The 19910-nt window shown below is 45.5% G+C and overlaps 1 protein-coding gene across 4 annotated transcripts in view; it reads left to right on the top strand.

Moving 5' to 3' along the window:
* SIPA1L2 (signal induced proliferation associated 1 like 2) overlaps positions 1-19910 on the top strand; it is a 217210-nt gene that overhangs the window by 126551 nt on the left and 70749 nt on the right. For all 4 annotated transcript variants that reach the window (XM_059900962.1, XM_059900959.1, XM_059900960.1 and 1 more), the window contains 4 exons: positions 2022-2155; positions 4160-4348; positions 12094-12268; positions 16452-16555. In XM_059900962.1, coding sequence (XP_059756945.1) covers positions 2022-2155; positions 4160-4348; positions 12094-12268; positions 16452-16555 — 602 coding nt within the window. The remainder of the gene's footprint in view (positions 1-2021; positions 2156-4159; positions 4349-12093; positions 12269-16451; positions 16556-19910) is intronic.

The raw sequence follows: 19910 nt of genomic DNA, 5'->3' as shown, positions 1-19910 counted from the left end.
TAACAAAGTGAATCAGCTATACATACACATATATCCCCCTATCCCCTCCCTCTTGAGCCTCCCTCCCACCCTCCCAGCCTCCCTATCCCACCCCTCTAGGTGGTCACAAAGCACCGAGCTGATCTCCCTGTGCTATGCGGCTGCTTCCCACTAGCTATCTGTTTTACATTTGGTAGTGTATATATGTCCATGCCACTCTCTCACTTCGTCCGGTAACTTCTTGAAGTGGGTTCTTAATGTATCAAGCTGATGATAAATAACTCCTCAGGGTAAATAACTCTTTTTTTTCAATGTATGTTTAATTTCACTGGAGCCCTGCAGGTTTGTAATAGTTAACCAGACTGTTACCAGAGTTACCCATGAAAAACAAAGGCTCGTTTCCTATTGTATAAGTCTAGGACTAAGTCAGCAATTCACCTTTTAGTCCCTAAAATAGTCGACTTGCTCTTCTAGCCCTGCCTGGCTTAAAAGGGAAATTATGTCAGTATTTATCTCATTTGGTTGCAAGAAGTAAAACGTAAATGATCTGCCTTTTAAGATGTAGCCAGTATTCATCAGCGGCTTTAGGTAATATTTTCCTTGAGTGATACAAGTGCCGTTTTTCTTTGTTGAACTTAACCTGTTTTCTACTTTCTGAATAACGTTCTCTATTCCTTTAGAAATTACTGTGCCAAAAAATGTTAGCATAACCCAAAGCCTTTGGAATACCTATGGCTTTTTTCAAGCTTACAAATGTTTGATATAGTATGTTTCTTTTTAACTGAAAACTGTAAGTCAGAAAGATTGGCCAGAACCACTAAGGTGACATAGAAAAGGGATAGAAGCAGTTTTGCATGTGGGGTGAAAAAAATCAATTTTATAAGTGTACATCTTGGAGAATGGACCAGGCAGCAGTTCAATAGGAAATAAGTGAATAATACCTGGGGCTTTGCATGGACCACTTGCTCTGCACGGATTACTGGTGTGAAGAGTTGCTAAAATCCAGAAGCAGCATGAGTAAACATTTGGGTGATTGCACCCTCTGTTTTGTATGGGTCGGACCACATCTGATTGTTAAGTTTGGGTCCTTCCAGAAGACAACACTTAAAAAGTCTGATTGCAGTGAAGCATTTTTACCTCTTTTAGCAGAGCTCATCACGCGTCCAGAAGGGATTCTCACAAAGCAGTGAGCTTGCTGTCACTGGCAGCGTTCAGACTAGAATACATGCTTCGTGAGTGGGGAGTTTTTCTGGATTATTACCCAACTCCTGAGACAGTGCCTGGCGCACAATTGTTGAGTGTATAAATAAGAGCCTGATGACCATCTCTTAGGAAGAATGTCCTCGGGGGTCCCTGTGCTAGGTGGGCAGGAGGGCCTCAGAGTGCATTCCTCCAGTGAGACTGTGTGCATTTAGATCTCTATGGGACCCTGACTTTATGTGAAAGAAATGATTAGCTGATAACATAGTAAACTAAGCTGTAGTATTTTAGGAGATATAATTTGGACTCAGCAGCTTAATGACCTTTTGTCCATTTTTTGTCGGCTGATCCATTTTGCTTTAGACTCTTAGGTGCTTTCATGACATCATCGTGAGAGGGTGGTCTTTGCCACCCCCCTGTTCTCCGAGATGAATCCGGCTCGTCTTGAGTGGCTGATTAGCTCACCTCCGCTGCCTTTAATCAGTCAGAGGAGGTGACCTTCCCAGCTGGAGGAAAACTGTTCAGTCTCGGTTCTTCAAGTGGCCAGGTTCCTTTTTTTAACAGTTTCTAAGATGGCAAAACTCTTTCCAGTGATGCCAAACTCAACTTTGGGGCTCCTGCGCGGCTTATGCACTAGCGAGAAGCAGAATGGGAGGACGAAGTAATAGAAAATGACAGGTTAAAAGTGCATCTGATTTGGAGGCAAAAAAAATGGATCACATCTGGGGGAATCCTGCACCAGAGCCACTGGTACGTCTTCAAGGATTCGGTACACAAGCTGAAAGATGCCCGCCCTGTTCTTGGTTGCCTTCGTCTCATGCCACTGCTCTCTTGCATTGCAGAGCACCAGAACTACTTCGGAATCGATGAGAACCTCGGCCCTGTGGCAGTCAGCATCCGGAGGGAGAAGGTGGAAGACGCCAAGGAGAAAGAAGGGTCCCAGTTCAACTACCGGGTGGCTTTCAGGACGAGCGAGGTACTGGGCGCTCAGGGTGTCTGTCCTGGGCTGGGCCTTGGGGTCGCTGCTTGGTTAAGGTGTCGCTTTCATTGTCAGTGCCGATCACAGCAGTTCAGGGGACCGGAAGGGCTTCTACTGTTTTGTTCAAAGTAGAAAATTTGAAGACCTGTGACGGATGTTAAGTGGCAGTGATTTGACCGCCATCTTACATGACAGAAAGGATGAAATGATCAAAATGCAAGGTTTTCGGGCCTGAAGCAGAGGACAGACTTGAACTATATGATTTCATGTCAGAATTGAAGGACGACTTTAGCGTCGAATGCGAAAAACCAGGAGGCCGCCCGTGGGGTGGGTGTTGGCTTAGCGTGTCTGTAGGTCCGGCACCTCCGTGGCCCCGCACTTCATCCCGCCAGCACCCAGGCTACTTCCCCGCTGGTCTTGCTTTGAGTGAAAAGTGCGACTGTTATACACCATATGGCCGATGCGTGGAGCCCTGTAGGCGGGGATGTTGATTTATATGAAGAACTAGATCTGGCCTGCACTTCAGGTCTTGTCCTCTTGACCATTGTCATTAGATGGGAATGTGTCGGCCATATAGTCCAGAATGTGATTCCTTCGAGATCAGAGTAGAGAGAGCCCCTCGCCGGCCCTGCCCAAGCCTGGCACTTTGGTGCCCACTGCTGTGCATTGGTGCTCCCGTGAACGGGGCTCTGTGCCGTAAAGAGGAAAGGAAGCCCTCTCTGGAGGGGACATATTGTAAGTTACGGACCTGCAGCGTCCCGTTCAGTAGGCACCAACCACATGTGACTATTTAAATTTAAGGTAATTGAATAAAATAAGAAATGTGGCTCGCGATCGCACCTGTCACAGGTCACGCGCTCAGCAGCCACTCGGGGGCTGGTGGCTCCCGTATCAGCCAGTGCAGATGGCGGGCGGTCTCGTCACCGCAGAGAGTCCTGTTGCACAGCGATGCCCCGGAACACTGTGCAAACGCTAGCGCTGTCGTTACCACCGTCACCGCGGCTGCTTTGTAACAAGACCCGGAGGGCTGGGGTTAGAACCAGGCCTCTCGGCCGGCCGTGCTGGGCCTCCTCTCTCCGCGTATTTGACCTGGGCTTAGATGACATGTGTCAGAATAGTGGCTCCAGGCTTTCACCACGTGTTTGAGGACATATCACAGATCAGGAGGCAGAGTCCGGTGGTGGTCTTCCCAGCCCTGGGTCACCTGCCCCCGGGGGTCACGGGATCGCCCCACTCAGCCTCGGGAATTGCCAGCGATGGAAAGTGAAATAGGAAAAGTGGAAGAAGAGAAGATGATGTAGAGAAAAATGGGAAAAAGAAAACGGAAGGATGGAGGAGGTAGTTGCGGCTAGCCCGGCCCTAGGACCCCCGGCTCCTCCTCGGCGCCCCTCTTGTGGTGGGAGTGACTTCACGTGCCCCGGCGGGGCTTTGTCTCACTCCTTCTCGTGCTTCACGCACGTCTGGTTATATCAGCCCCGCCTGGCTCCTTCCTGACCCCTGAGTCCTTCGGTTGTTTAAAGACTGACTGTTGAGTGTTGAATTTGCTTCTTCAGGTCGAGAACTTTTAGCCTCTTTTGCCCCACTCCGGAAAGAGCCCTAGCTTTCTTCCTCTTTTTTTTTTTTTTTTTTTTAATAAATTTATTTATTTATTTATTTATTTATAGCTGCGTTGGGTCTTCGTTGCTGCGCGGGTTCTCATTGCGGTGGCTTCTGTTGTTGCGGAGCACGGGCTCTAGGCGTGCGGGCTTCAGTAGCTGTGGCTCGAAAGCTCTAGAGCGCAGGCTCAGTAGTTGTGACGCATGGGCTTCGTTGCTCCGCGGCATGTGGGATCTTCCCGGACCAGGGCTCGAACCCGTGTCTCCTGCATTGGCAGGCGGATTCTTAACCACTGCGCCACCAGGGAAGCCCTCTTCCTCCTTTTTTAAGGCAACTAAAAAGTTATGCTTTAAAGAGGCAACCAGGAATAAGTGTTAACCGGAATGTTGTATTTTGCCCCTGCAGCTGACAACCCTGAGAGGAGCGATTCTGGAAGATGCCATACCCTCTACCGCCAGGCATGGGACTGCACGCGGACTCCCTCTCAAAGAAGTCCTGGAATACGTCATTCCAGAGCTGAGCATCCAGTGCCTGAGGCAGGCCTCGAGCTCACCCAAGGTCTCGGAGCAGCTGCTCAAGCTGGATGAGCAAGGGGTGTGTATCACGTGGGAGACTGTAAGTGTGCGGGACTTTGTGTCCACGTTTCTGAATGTTTTGGAGTTTCCCCATCCATCTGCCTTTGGGGATCATTTATTTTTCATGCCTTAAAGCATTTTCTCTCCAGTTTTTCCAGAATATGCCTCTATACTAGTTAAGTAACATGATGCCTTTAATAATAAGTGCAATGCACCTCCTGCTGAGTTGTGACTTGCATTGTTTTTACCAGGGTTTCGGTATGTCCCAGCCAGCAGGAGCAGATCTGATTCATGATTATTAGAGACTGCTGGTGTATTTTCCCAGGGTGTAAAGAACTTCACGTTGGGCCTTTCCCTGAACTAACATTTATTCTTGTCTGCTCTGTGCAAAGTGTCATGCTAACAGATGGCAGTGAACAGCACGTATCAGGAGGCCTGAAGCTAAGACTTGGTCCCTACCCTTGGGGCCGTTAAGACGAAGAACACCACGGCCGTTAGTGTGGTCATGGGTCATGGAGACATAGAAATGCAGTGTGTGCTCTGGGAAAAGAGAAAGTAACATCTGAAGGAGGTGGTGTTGTAATTGGGCCTTTAGACTTGAGTAGAATTCCAACAGGGATATACGAGCAGAGCAGTTGGCTCTTTTAGAAACCATGGCCAGTTTCTTTACAAGAGAAGGGCACATGCAGGGAGGTTAGGAGTTAAAACAACAACAATTACAAAGTATGTTGAGGCTGGAGTGAATGCTGGGCTAAGGAGTTAGCACTGATCGAGGAGGTGGTAGGGAACATTGAAGGTTTGCCGGTAAGATGTGACATGCTCGTAGCCGTAATTTAGGATGATTATTCTGGTAGAAGGGAACTGGACAGCCTGGTGAAGGTAGAGACTGATGATGGCCTGGAGCTCAATTATGTGATCATTAATCGCATCCGGGAGAGAATTAATGATGGACAGGATTTAGGTGGTGGCCCAGAAGATGGAAAGAAGCCTTTTAACTTCAGATGCAAGATAATTTGGAGGCGAACCTGAGTGGTCGGTGCCCAAGGGTATGCAATTTATTTTAAATGAGTGGATTTGTTTTTAAATACATGCTTTGCAGAAAGAAAAAGACAATTATGATGTCTTTCCAGAATTTTCCAAGGACAATTCTTTCTCACGTTTTGGAGGGAGTATGCGGGATTTCTTGGTGGACCCAGTAACCCACTCCCTGTGATATATTGGTGGAGTATTTGATACTCAGATGGCTGGAATTCTAAAAGAGATGAAGTTGTAATTGCACTAGCAAATTCACACTGCATTCTCAGCCAGAGGAAGCAGGCACTGTGGAATTCAGAGTGGTGAATCCTGCAGTCTGTCTTTCTCAAGAATGAAGGCTGATATATTAAAGACAACAACTAAACCAAACCAAACCAAAACTTGAACCCTGAGCAATTGACTTCTAAAATCCCACAGAAGAGTTCATCATGGTCATCACTGGTAAAGTGCTTTTAGAATGGTCATGAGGCAGTTGAGGAAATCCTGTTGTCATGGAGGGACAGAGGGGGTGTGTCGCTGCTGGTCCAGGGACTCAGAGTTCAGGAGGGCTTGGTGGGAAGGACAGCATTTGTCACCGAACCGAACCTGGGTCCACTCACCTGCACGTAGGTGCAGTAAAGTCAATCTCCTGACACCGGGTTTGGGTGAAGGAAAGTGCAGCGTTTATTGTAAAATCACCAGTACAGGGAGAATGGGTGGCTTGTGCTCAAAAACCCCAAACTCCCCAAAGGGTTTCAGTAGAGCATTTTTTTTTCTTTTTTAACGTCTTTATTGGAGTATAATTGCTTTACAATGGTATGTTAGTTTCTGCTGTATAGCAAAGTGAATCAGCTATACGTATACATATATCCCCATATCCCCTCCCTCTTGTGTCTCCCTCCCACCCTCCCTATCCCACCCCTCTAGGTGGTCACAAAGCACTGAGCTGATCTCCCTGTGCTATGCGGCTGCTTCCCACTAGCTATCTATTTTACATTTGGTAGTAAATGTAAGTCCATGCCACTCTCTCACTTAGTCCCAGCTTACCCTTCCCCCTCGCCGTGTCCTCAAGTCCATTCTCTACATCTGCGTCTTTATTCCTGTCCTGCCCCTAGGTTCTTCAGAACCATTTTTTTCTAGATTCCATATATATGTGTTAGCATACGATGTTTGTTTTTCTCTTTCTGACTGACTTCACTCTGTATGAAAGACTCTAGGTCCATCCACCTCATTACAAATAACTCAATTTCATTTCTTTTTATGGCTGAGTAATAGTCCTTGTATATATGTGCCACATTTTCTTTATCCATTCATCTGTCGATGGACACTTAGGTTGCTTCCATGACCTGGCTATTGTACATAGTGCTGCAATGAACATTGTGGTACATGTCTCTTTTTGAATTATAGTTTTCTCAGGGTATAAACCCAGTAGTGGGATTGCTGGGTCATATGGTAGTTCTATTTTAGTTTTTTAAGGAACCTCCATACTGTTCTCCATAGTGGCTGTATCAATTTACATTCCCACCAACAGTGCAGGAGTGTTCCCTTTTCTCCACACCCTCTCCAGCATTTATTGTTTGTAGGTTTTTTGATGATGGCCATTCTGACCGGTGTGAGGTGATACTTCATTGTAGTTTTGATCAGCAGAGCAATTTTAAAGGCCAGGTGAGGGAGCGGAACCCCAGGGTCTGTGATCAGCTCGTGCACAGTTCTCTGATTGGCTGATGGTGGTCAGTCCTTAGGCACCAGAAGGTCTGGGGGCTACGTACTCATGATCATCAAGTGATTTCTTCCATTTGGGGGTGGTTTTAGCATCTGAAAAACAACTCGGGAAATAGGCATCAGATACTATTATCTGGTCTATTATCTAGGTACTTCAGAGAGGAGCTACAGCAGAGGATATGGGGGAGGGGTCTGTCCTGGGAAGGCCCCATAGGGTCCTGCTCCGTTACACATTCACTTCCGTGTCATGGAAGAGTCTGGAAGAGCTGTGCTGACCCCCGTGGTCTTCATCCCTTTATGTTTCTGGTGTGTGTTGCTTCTCCCTTGATTACATGTTCCTTACCTGCTGGGTAGCAGGTGCCTGCGGATGAGGTGCTTGGTCCCTCAGGCTGCTGTGGAGGAGTCCACAGGTGGCCCCGTGTTCCCCAGCCTGGATCCTGACGACCAAGCCCTGAGAGATGTTACAACAGCCACAGGTGACTGTCTCCTCACAGAATGAAGCAGGCACTTCTTGGGATGTCTGTCCGGCAGAATAGGTCCAGGAGCTACGCCGGTGGGAAGCATTGAAGGTTATAAAAATGACTCTGCCAGGGAATTTTTCTTAAACTAGGCCTTCAGGTACTTTGAATGAACACCTATTCACAATCTGATGAATTAATTTTGAGAACTGGGTGCTTCTTTTAAGCACATCAGTGCATTTTAGAGCTCTAGCTGTATTCATGTGTTTTTTTCTTTCGAGATTATATTTATTTGACTCTGGTATACTTTCAAAATGGTGTACAATACAACATTTTAACGTCCCACAACTCTTAGTGGTATCTAATTTCCATATTACGTCAGCAAGAGCTACTATTTATGCTCATCTCTGAAAGATATTAGACAGCTTTTCTAACATCCTGGTTTCTAAAGGATCCTTAAAAGTTGCCCTAAACTGTTGGGGTGGTTTGAGTCTCTTCTGGGTAGTGCTGTCTTTATCTACTTTCCTGATAGAAAATCTGCCCAAGGAGGGGATGGGCCAGTTTTATGTTACTGGTCTTAAGGGGTTTTAATCTTGAAAAAATACTTTAAAGGACATATTGTCGTTTTCTGCTTTCTTGGAGTTTGGAATCCATTCCTGGTTTGACAGTCACTGTGTTTATCTGCTCTGCGCAAGACATGTTGTATCAATGGGAGATATAGTGGGTATCAGGTCATTCATTCCGTTCTTTACATTTGGTAAGATGTTTTGAGCAGGAAGACTCCATGCCATGGAGGATCATAAGGGAAGTAATTATCAATCAGGACTTTGAAAGTTTTGCTACTTTATCTACATAAATTCACCTCCCAACCTCTAAGATTCCATTTTTCCTTTTTTAAAAGACTATCCCAGTTTGTATAACAGGTGAATTCCTAAGATTATATAGGTTGACTTTTTTTTTTAATTGAAGTGTAGTTGATCTACAATGCGTCAGTTTCAGGTGTACAGTAAAGTGATTCAGTTATACATATATAGGTATTCCTTTTCAGATTCTTTTCCATTATAGGTTATTACGGTATATTGAATATAGTTCCCTGTGTTTATTTTATATATATAGTAGTGTGTGTCTGTTAATCCCAAACTCCTAATTTATCTTTACCCCCTAGGTTGACTTCTTAAAAAATTAATTCAGGTAAATTATGACAGCTCACTAACTTAGAATATTAGGGCATCTTTGGATTAATTTGTTCACAAGCCAATTACCCCTTCTGCTCTTGTCTCCTCACCCAGATGTATGTTCACTCACATACCAGGTTTACTTGACACAAAGTCAAGCGGGTCTAAATACATGAGACTACACGCTTAGAACAGGTGGTTGAGTTGGGAGGACGCAGTGGAAGGACTTTCCTGCACCCTTGAATTTATTTTCAAGGCCATTCCGAGGCTCTGTTTTTTGTCACCTTCCTTTAAATTTAAATTTTCTTGTCAATAGTGACGGGGCTTCTGGCCTTGGGACAGAGCACTCAGCTTTTATCCAGTCCCAGGAGGCAAGGGATCGTCTGCCTGTCCGGGCAGGGTCTGTGTGTCCAGCTCTGGGCACGGGAGCAGTCTAGAGTTTTGACAAGTGGGTGTTGTTAGTTTTTGACCGTGGTGACACCCAGGTGCCAGCATCGTTCACCCCAGGACAGCGGGGCTGGCTGTAATTTGCATCAGAACAGTTAAAGGAAGGTCAGTGGGACGGGGGCGTGGTTAGGCTCAGCCTGAGTGTTTAGAAACAAAGCCTTGTTCCGAGAGAATTGGGGGTTTTCGTTCATGGGGACCCGGGGTCCGTCCTCCCCTTGGTACCGCGATCGGGCTGAAGAGGTGTGCCAGCTTTCTGATGAACCACGGGCAGGAGGGGGTCAGCCTTGGTGTTGCATTTCCATTGATTTCATGAGGTTTATAAGAGATTCGAGTGAGAGAGGTCTCTTCCTTCACACCGTGTCTCATCCTCTTACTGTTTTAGTGGAATCACAGGCCTTGTAGTAAACAGGCCGCAGTGGTTTATTCTCAGTCACTGGAGCAGAGCTCTAGGAGCTGGGGCAAGACACCTGGGGGCTTTGAAGTCTAATTTAGCCTCATCCCCCGATTCCCATGGGCCCAGGGCTGTTTGGGTAGAAAGCAGGTCCTGTTCCCGGTTGGGATGTAGACACAGGCTGGCCTGTGCGATGGCTGGAAGGAGAGGGGTGTGAGTGGATGGCACCGCGCTCAGCAAGGAAGCTCCGGGGGGTTCAGTTTTCCAGGTATTTGGCCTTTGCCTGAGTCCACAGGGAGCATCGAGTCCGCAAGAGGGATCAGAGAGAAACTGCGCTGGTCCGGGGGGGGCTCTGCTTCACCCGCATGGGGCCGCCCCCGGTCCCAACCCCGGGGCTGCCTGGGACAAGCCGCAGGTGTGGCAGGGGCGCGGCGTGAGGTGGCACCAGGAGAGGTGGCACCAGAAGAGGTGGCAGGGCTCTAGGGGAGCGGCAGGCAGGGGGACAGACAGGGCGGCAGCCCCGGGATGCGGGTGGCGGTACGGCCGCCCCTGCTGGGTGCGGAGGATGTGTGGGCGGGGGGCCCTGGGGTCCTGGGTACCTGTACCTGCTAATCTCTCCACAGGATCTCTGGGGGACTCTCCATGAGGCCAGGGCCGGACAACTGGGGAGAAGGGAGGTCACACCATTCACGGTGTCGAGGAGGTACAGCAGTCTCGTAGAGGTCCCGTTAGAGGATTTATCCAGTTCTGACAGTCACCAAGGTCATCCACATCTGTGGTGACAGTTGCCAATCCCAGGTGTTGCCTAAAGTACTTTAAGATCCTGGAGTGTCTTCTGGGTCACTCAGAACAATTAGTGTTCTGAAATAATTAGTGAAATAATATGAGACATTTGTGTTATACTTTTTTTTTTTTTTTTTTTTGGAGGACGATGGTCTGTTTGCAGTAAATGTGGTGTCTCATTTATTTGGATAGTTGAGTTGATCAGAAACATTTATTCCTCAATCCCTGGACAAATAGAAATGTTTTTTCTGCCTTGACGCTGCTAAAGGACTTGAACAATACAACTCATAGCACTAATAGCTTACGCCCAGCATCTCATAGCCCCACATTCCGGGCCTGGATCCTTGTCTTCACTGTGTGATTGGGGCCTGTGTGCTCTCCACCCGCCCCCCCCAAAACCCCTCACCACGGGAGCCATCCCTGTAGGTAGCTTATCCGGTCCGATTACGAACAGGTGACTGATGTCTCGTTTGGTTCCTCCCCTCCCGCGTAGCACCCAGAAGGTGGAGCGTGTGTAGAATGTACTGGTGGTCGGCTGCCCACCCAGCTCTGAGCTTCCCCTAGCATCTCTGCTGAGATGCCCCAAGCAGGCAGATTCCTACCTTTCTTGGATTGTACATTGTCATAGGTCACCCGGATGAGATGGCTGTAATCACTTTGCCACTCAAGGGAAATGAGTACCATTTTACCTTATTTTACTGATCTAGTCAGCCCTGAGTTTTGATGAAAGGCTCTGTTTTACAGCTTGATAATAGAAGTGAACAGTGTTACGGATGGATGCCTTTAGGGAATCAGAGAGGGCTGATAATCCGTCAGCGTTTGGAGGCTCAGATTGCGGCTAGTAAGATGAAGTGCCCTGATTGCCTGAGTGACAAGGAGTTCCTCTTTAGGGAAAACAAGAAAGCTGTAAAGGTGGATCCAGTTTCTCCCCGGCCTTGGGAGAAAGCAGTGTGGTAGCTTCTAGCATGATACGGGATGGACATGGAGATACAGCTACAGCAGGAAATCTTCAATTGCTACTAAAATTCTTTATGGCCTATTGTATATTTAGCAGATGTTTTCAAGACAGTCAAAAATGTAGAAATGACGGTAATTGTTCAGTCAGAGTTACTTTTATGGAAACAAAACATTATTCTATCACTATACATATATCACAATTTCCTTACCAGACCTGAATTTGATTTGTTTTTTTAAATTACAGTCTTTCATATTTCCATGGATGTTCAAATAACGACAACAAAAAAGCATTAGGAACCAGAGAGGGAAAACTTTTTAAAGTGTGCAGCCATTTTTTCTTTCTAACTTGGAAGATAATGCTCATGACTTTATAGAGGGTATAAGATTCAGTATTTCCACAGTTGTATTTTTAAATAAATGCTTGAACCTGGCTCTCCATTTTGGAAACCTGGCAGCTCCCACAGGGGCAAGGCCATTCATTATATTTCTTAGGGTGTCTGACGTTTCTCTAGCTGTTTTTCTCGGGTTTCTGGGTTTGTTATGTATTTGGAGTGTTGTGTACAATGACAGCTGCTTATTCTTTTGCTTCTTAGCTTATGGGAATTGTCCTGACAAGCTTTCCTGAGAACAGAATTCTCAGCTCCTATCATCTTAGTTTTACTGGAAGTTAGCTCGTTTGATACTTTCTGTTTTCATTTTACTTTTTAATTTGATTTTTATTTTATATTGGAATATAGTTGATTTACAATGTTGGTTAGTTTCAGGTGTCCTTGTCTGATACTTTTTGCCGAATAATTCCCTTTCTGCCCCATTTCAGCTGAGCTTTCAGCACAAGATCGGGATCCTGTATTGCAGAGCCGGTCAGAGCACCGAGGAGGAAATGTACAACAACGAGACGGCCGGACCAGCTTTTGAAGAATTCCTCGATCTGCTGGGCCAGAGGGTGCGGCTGAAAGGATTTAGTAAATACCGGGCTCAGCTGGACAATAAAAGTAAGCTTCAGACTTGCTTGTGTGTGCACAGATTTAATGCTCCAAAGGTAGGCACACTGCAGACATCTAAGCTAGTGATCCCGAGCCCTCCCCTTCTTGACCCCCTGCAGCGGCCGAGCCGGCTTATTTGGGATGGAGTTGAGATTTCCTCAGATGTGCAGAGGGAGCACATTTCTCAAGAGCTCTGCGTCTCACATAAGCTCAAAGGGTCAATTCTTGTTCCTATGTAACAGGAGCAGAGATTCGCCGGCGTTTGGTGAATAATCTTTTAATATGTTCTTCTTTCTTTTCACCTCACCTGTCCATTACATCCTTTCCCACTGCATTCATTTCTGAAAATCTAAACATCCCCACATCCACTCAGGCCGTGCTCACGGCCTTATCTTGCTCGTTTCCGTTTTCACGACGTTACCTGGGGAGCTGAAGCGAAATGATGAAAAAGCTGACGCATCCTGCTTCCCGAGAACCTTAGTCAGGTCCCCTCGAGTGGGACACCTGTGGGTGCCCTCCTAGGATGTGTGCATTTGTCTTGTCTCTTCATGTAGGCAGTTGTGTTCCTTATGGTCCTCATAAACTCTACGCATTTCACCTTCGTATTTGTGTTGTTATTTAGTTGCTCTCAGCACACCTAAAAATACCAGGCAGAGTAATTTTGTGTATCTGGGAAAATTCTGCTTATTGTCAAGCGATTAATCGCTTGCTCTTTTAATGAAGGAAGAGCAGATAGATTCTGAACTTGGAGCACCTGGGAGGGCATCCAGCCCTAGAGGAGGGGCCGGTGGGAACTTTTCCCTGGGGGAGGGTCAGCGTGTGGCCGAACCAGGGTTGGCATGGAGGCCACCTGAGCCCCTGCGGCCCCCCTGGCCCGCTCACCTTGGGACCATCAGAGATACTTGCCTAGATCGCCGATGGTGCCACTCTTAGTGCGCATGGCCTGTCATCAGTTCTGGGGTTTTGATCTGGTTTTGAAAGTTACCCTGAGAGGATAGATCGCAAGACCTGGACACGGTGTTGGCTCACACGCGGGCCCTGTGTGTCCTCCACACACGCCAAGGTTGGAGTTTGACTATTTGGCTGAATGTGTATTGCTCATGCCGCAGAAATGTTAAGGTTAGAAAATAATTTGCGACAGCCATTGCAAACATCCACGTCTTTTAAGAAGGATCAGTGAGACCTTTTCTGATTTTCTCCTCTGTTTCCTGTGCAAACTCCCCTTACCCACAGACCGCCACATACCCGCTAGAGGTGCTGGCGTGCCACCCTCAGGGACGTCCTTCCAGGAGAACCACTGCCAACGTGGACTCATTGCTATGCATGTCTGCCGCCCCTCTGCTGTGGGGTGGAGTGGGGAAGCATTTTTAAGAGCTTCTGAGCTGTACTTTCTATAAAACTACAACAGAGGTAATGCAGATATTTTCCTATGTATAGAATTGACATCAGCTTTGAGTTTTGATGACCTAAGAGATGTCTTTAATACATGACAGAGGTAGCGCTGAGTACTTGAGTGCAAGGAAATGATAACATCGGAACAAGATTTTGATGTGTTGATTCTAATAATCAGCAAGTCTTTTATTTTTATGAGCAAGACCTTCTGTGAGAGGCAAAGAAATCATGGCATGCCTTTAGAGAGGAGATTTCTAAGAATTATGTTTCATGGAGTGGTCAAATAAATATGTCTTTCACGCAGTGGGCAAAAAAAAAAATATCTTCCTTCTTAAATACAGGAGAGTTGTGTTTCAGTTTTCATTCTGCCTGCCCGCAGGACCTTGGGCAAATCTGGGCCTCATTTTCTTCACAAAGAAAAGTCAGAGTTTCGGGCTAGAGTATCTGAGATGTCCCTTCCAGCTTTAAAATGGGTTGTTCCTCTCTTAAGTACAGAATGAAATGGGGTGGGAACAGAGGCGCTGCGCTGTGAGCCGCTAAGGTGCTCTGCTAACCAGTAGAGTATAGACCCCCAGGCCGTGGCCAGCCTTTCTTTGGTTGGGTGCAGAGAATGATAAAACCGGAGACTGCCATGATGGCCCTGTATCTCTCTCTCTTTTTTTTTTAAATAAATTTATTTATTTATTTTCGGCTGCATTGGTTCTTCGTTGCTGCACGCGGGCTTTCTCTAGTTGTGGCGAGCGGGGGCTACTCTTCGTTGCGGTGCACAGGCTTCTCACTGCAGTGGCTTCTCCTGTTGCGGAGCATAGACTCTAGGCATGTGGGCTTCCGTAGTTGTGGCACACGGGCTCAGTAGTTGCGGCTCACGGGCTCTAGAGTGCAGGCTCAGTAGTTGTGGTGCACGGGCTTAGTTGCTCCGCGGCATGTGGGAACTTCTCGGACCAGGGCTCGAACCCGTGTCCCCTGCATTGGCAGGCGGATTCTTAACCACTGTGCCACCAGGAAAGCCCCCCTATATCTCCTTTTGAACAGAAATATTTGCAGCAAACCCTTGAACAAGCTTGAGTTGACCTTTTGCATTACCCTTCTGATGTTTAAAATAAAAACTTTGAAAATATTGAATACTTAATTTTAGAAATTCGTCCTTTAGTCCTACTTGGGATAGACAAATTATGACCACATTTTTGAGAGTGTTTCTCCCCCTTCCCCCTAAAAGTGCATTTTTCTTTTTTCATCATGATTTCCTGAATCTGTCACGCCCGGCCTGCTCACTTCCAAAGCCACGTTCACCCTTAAGGCCCCGAGACAAGACAGTTGAAATGGAAGATTACTCTCTAAGAAGTCCTAAGAAAAATAACAAATATGCATTTAATGAATAGTTAAAAGAGAAAATGGGGGCTGGATAATATAGAGCTTATTAGATGAATATCCTCTCTGACCATCTGCAACTTGATTTATCAGTATCCATAGATAAACATTCTACATACTCCCCTTACGCATGAAATTTCCTTCTGTGAGTACCTTTCGGCACGAAACTGTATGCGATACTTTTTTCTAGAGGATTTTCAGGACTATTTCTGAGTTGGATATAAATGTTGGAAATAATAATATGTTGCATGATTTAGAAAGAAAATAATAAATGCCTGTGAAGGTTAAGTGTTTTAACGTTTTTAAAGTAAAAATTTTAATTTTCAGATTAAAATAAGGTTAGCCCAAGATCACTACTTAGAGTTTCCCCAACAAACACAATGGAATAAACTTTGTTTTCAATAATATTGAACAGTATTCTTTATTGTTGTTTAAAAGGTAGAAGATAAACCTGTATACAGATCAAGGCTTGAGAAGGGCAATCTTGAGTTCTGTTTACATCTTAATTTCTATTTATCTTTTTGTCTTTATCCATATGCAAAGTGGTTCAAACCTCCGTCCTAAAATTATTACTTACACGTCTTATAGTCACTGTTGGTTTGGGTGTCTGAAACTCTCAGTGAGGTAATCTGTTGATAATACAGATGGGTTTCGAATTTGCACAGAATCATTCTGCTTTTCAAAAGATGAATAGCTGTATGATTAACAGGGATTCAGATGTCATAGTTTTTTTAGCATGTATCAGTGCATAATATGCAGTAAGAGATCACGTTCATCCTTCCTGGTCTTAATCATATGACTGCCTCATCACATTGCCTGTCAGAAAGAGAAGAAAATTACTTCCATCATTCAGGGAAGAAATCCTTAACATCTTTCGTTCCCATTTCCATATGAAGTCAACCCTGTTTCATTTTTCTGGGTTCTGGAGGGTCAAGTGCCCAAGAGTAACTGATAATTAACTGTAAACACACGCACATACACGCGCACGCACACACACACGATGGGGCAAGGATAACTTCTGGTTAGCTCAGCCCCGTCTAATAATTGCACCCAGACCGGCGCCAGGCCACAACTCCTCCCCCCATGCTCACCTGGTACTTCTTGGGGCAGCGGCATCTCGCCCATGTGGGTCATCTAAGTTAGCACTGCGAAGGCAAGAGTGTAGAAGAAAAGAGAGGGGAAACCACGCGTTCAGTAGAAAGCGCCTGGGTGAGAGCAGATGAGGAGAAACCTCAGGCCGCAGGCGTGGGCTGGAAAGTGGTAGAAACAGGGCCTAGTGAGAGAGCGGGGCCACCCCCAAGACACTGGTCCTTTAGAGTTGGGAGGTCTGTTCTTTTCGGTTGAATTGCCTTTTGTAATAATGACCTTCTAAGTGTTGAATTGCTAATCTGCAGCGGCCTCACTTGTTCTTGCGATTAATCTTTGTTTTCAGCTGATTCTACAGGAACGCATTCCCTGTACACGACGTACAAAGACTACGAGCTCATGTTCCACGTGTGCACCATGCTCCCACACACGCCCAACAACAGGCAGCAGGTAAGGCCTCCTCCCACCCCCCTCACAACAGATGCCACCTCCGAGGGCAGCCCTTCGATGGTATCAGTGTATTTCGAATTTGCAAAGAATCAGTAGGTTTTTTTCTTTGAACGGCATTAATAGCCTTTGACTCTTTTATCATCTGGGAGTATTTGGGCTTTAAAGGGATTATTATGGCACAAGTTTTATTGCACTCTTTTCTTACAGAACTTAGAAACTCTTCCACACTCACCTGGATTGCTTGCCAGGCAAAATCTTAATGGGAAGCAGTGTCAACTGTATTAATTACAGAAGAAGTCAACTAACGTAACCTGAGCTTCGGTTTCTGCGTGTGGGTAGATAACTTCTAGAAAATATTGTAAGAAAGAATCTTGTAACTCACTCGTGGCGTTCTTTAATTATAGGGGTTTGATTACATTTGGGGTGAATCCAGAGTTAAAGCAAGGTTTGTTTCCATGCTTAGAAAACTTAATTTTGCTAATGTCGCGTAACCGCACTCCTTTGCTCTAAATTAAAGCACCAGGGACCACGTAGTAGTTGTTCGATAAGCATTTGTCATGTGAATGAAACTTATTTGTTGCAGAGAACTTTGTCTTTTTTTTTACTTTTTTTCTGAATGCTCATGAAATCAATGAAGGTAGTAAAGGGGTGCATTTTTCCAGCGAGGCCACTTGCTGTGTTCCCAGGAGGGAAGAACCACCTTAGATCCCACAGCCGGGAGGAAGAAGAGGCCCCTGACCCCCAGCCCGGCTTGTCACATTTGGGGCTGTAGCTCCTCTGTTTATTCCTCTTCTCGTGGTAATTGCTAGATGGGTTTTTTTCTACCTAATACTTAACCTCAATCCCTTGTCCTTGCTGTATTTTCTACAGGATTTTCTAGTAATCAGAGTTCTGTCCATTACCTTCAGAGGATCTGTCTTTTGATCACATGTCTGCATGTTTTTTATGACATGGAGTTACAATCCCTAGATCACACGTATGAATTTGACACACGTTTTAAACTAAAGGATTTCTAGCTCTTCAAACATTCATTTGGAATAATGCCATATAGACTCACTCGATATTAAGATGCTCAATTTTAGGCCATGCAGCTGTCCTGCAGATACTTTTGCGATCATCCAGTAATTAAACTGTGGGTGAGTTGTTGCTGAGCAACCTGATAGGGCTGACTCAGGCCCAGAGACTCTGTCAGTACGTTAGTGGAAATAGAACCAGTGCCTTTGGACCGCACTCATGGAGCGTTCAAACCACAAGGCCCTGCCAGCTCCCCAATTAACCTGAGTCACTGGACTCCAAACCGAATCCACTGCATTGTTTCTCAGAGGGCAACCTCCGGAATTTCGAAGTCCCTTGACTTTGCTGTTACCAGAACTCAAAACTGGCTTCCCCCGTCCCCTTTTTATTGAACAGTAATTAAAAGTGTGGTTTTATGAGTTCTTTGTACCAGAGTTTCTTTCACTGAAACTCTCCCCAAAAAGTCCTACACGCAAAAACATGGATGGAAGGATGAGGGTGGGGAGTGAGGTACGTGGGTCTTTTCAACTTCCCAAACGGGAGATTAAAAAAAAAAAGAAATCCCTGTACATTGAGATTGTATATTACAAACTCCGTAGCCTAAAGACTTGTTGGTTCCATTTTTGTTTTTCTTTTTTAACTTGAGTGAGAATCCATGGCATTGAATGTTATGCCGATGCATTAGAGGTAGAAAACTGCTTGTTTTGCTTTTTTAATTGCTCTTACTATATGTAGAACGTATATGATCTTATATGTGTTTCATTGGGAAATCTATATACTCAACGTAGGGTGTAGGCGAGTAATCACAATATAAAAGGGATGAGTGTAGGATGGGGGGATAAGAGTCATTGGACTTGTATTCTGAACTTATTGTAGTCAGTCATTTGCCTTGTGGCCTTGGAAAAGATTCTTAATGTCTCAAGAAATTTGGTAATTATATCATGAGGATGTGGTCTAGGTGGCCGACAGTGGGTGCTTGGAGCCCTGTACTGAGAAGGAAGAATTCTACACCGAGGCTCAGGCGGGAACAATGCTGTATTTTTGAGATACCGTCCAAGGGTTTGGAAGTGGGGAGGTGTGGCACACCTGAGCGTATTTGGACAAGATGATGCATAACATCTCCCTCTTGGTGTTAGAATTCCGTGATTCTAGGGCCTTCTTTGAGGCTTCCTCCTTCTAGGTTGGAAAAAAGCTTCAGCAGAAAAATGTAGTTCTTAAGAGCAAGAATTCTAGAGCCACGCTTCCTGGATATGAATCCCAGCTACTTAGCTTTGTGACCTTGGGCACAATTGTCTATGCTTTATTTTCCTTTATCACTGAAGGTAGAGACTTTTACCTCTTTCTTCACTGAGTGTTGTATGCACACAGCACCACTGCCCAGAACACGGAGAGCAGTCAGTTAACATTTGTTGAATGAATGAATGAATGAACCTTTCTTAGATGGTAGTTAGAATTAGGTGAGTTAATATGTATAAAGCACTCAAAATAGTGCCTGGCACAGAGTGTGCTCAATAAGTTTTAGGTGTTATTATAATTTATAACTTATGAGATATAGAGGACAAGTACTTTAGATGACTTAATTTGCATTTTATCTTCCTGTTCCCAGTCCTAAAGACCTATCATGAAAAGCTAAGGCCTGAATAGTTAAGAAAGGAAGGGACTAATTTATCAATAATTTCAGAAAATCATTTTTACTTTGACATTTAATACTTTGCTAATCATGATCAGAATATTCCGGTCATAGATCAGTGATGGCACTGTGCAGTCTTGGAACACGGACTTTCCAAATTTGTTGTGGGTTGTGCTACTTTGCCATCTCTCTCACCCACCCCACCCGTGCCCACAGATTATGGTAATACCAAGGGCATAAGCGTCTGAAGTGAGTGTCCGGGTTCATGACTGCAGTTTGAGGCCACAGAACTTAGCAAAGTTAACTGGTCTGTACGTGAAATGCGCCTCTGACTTTGGCCTCATTAGCCCCGTGGTATTTGTGACTATTTCACTGTTCCAGACGCATCCACCTCAGATACAATTTCTTGTGTTTGTTCTTATAATAAACCAAGCTGAAAGCTGATTCCAAGATGTATTAGAAGTCTTTAGAGAGTTCATGACAGTTGCAAGAGAGTTCAATCTTTGGAATGTCTGGACTCTCACAAAGAAAACCTAGGCAGATAAGGAAGCCCGTTCTTGGAGTGTTTTCCCTCTTCAGTCAAATCCCCCACATCTCTCTCTGGGTCTGCTTTGCAATCAATCCACTTTCCCCAGGGCTGTCTCCCCTGGGTGCTTCCCTCCTGCTTGTCCTATAGACAGATCGTAGTTAAGCCATCATGGGACGTTATCA

Source organism: Balaenoptera ricei, chromosome 16, assembly GCF_028023285.1.
Source record: "Balaenoptera ricei isolate mBalRic1 chromosome 16, mBalRic1.hap2, whole genome shotgun sequence".
NCBI classification, from domain to species: Eukaryota; Metazoa; Chordata; class Mammalia; order Artiodactyla; family Balaenopteridae; genus Balaenoptera; species Balaenoptera ricei.
This window is presented reverse-complemented; position numbering and strand designations above follow the sequence as displayed.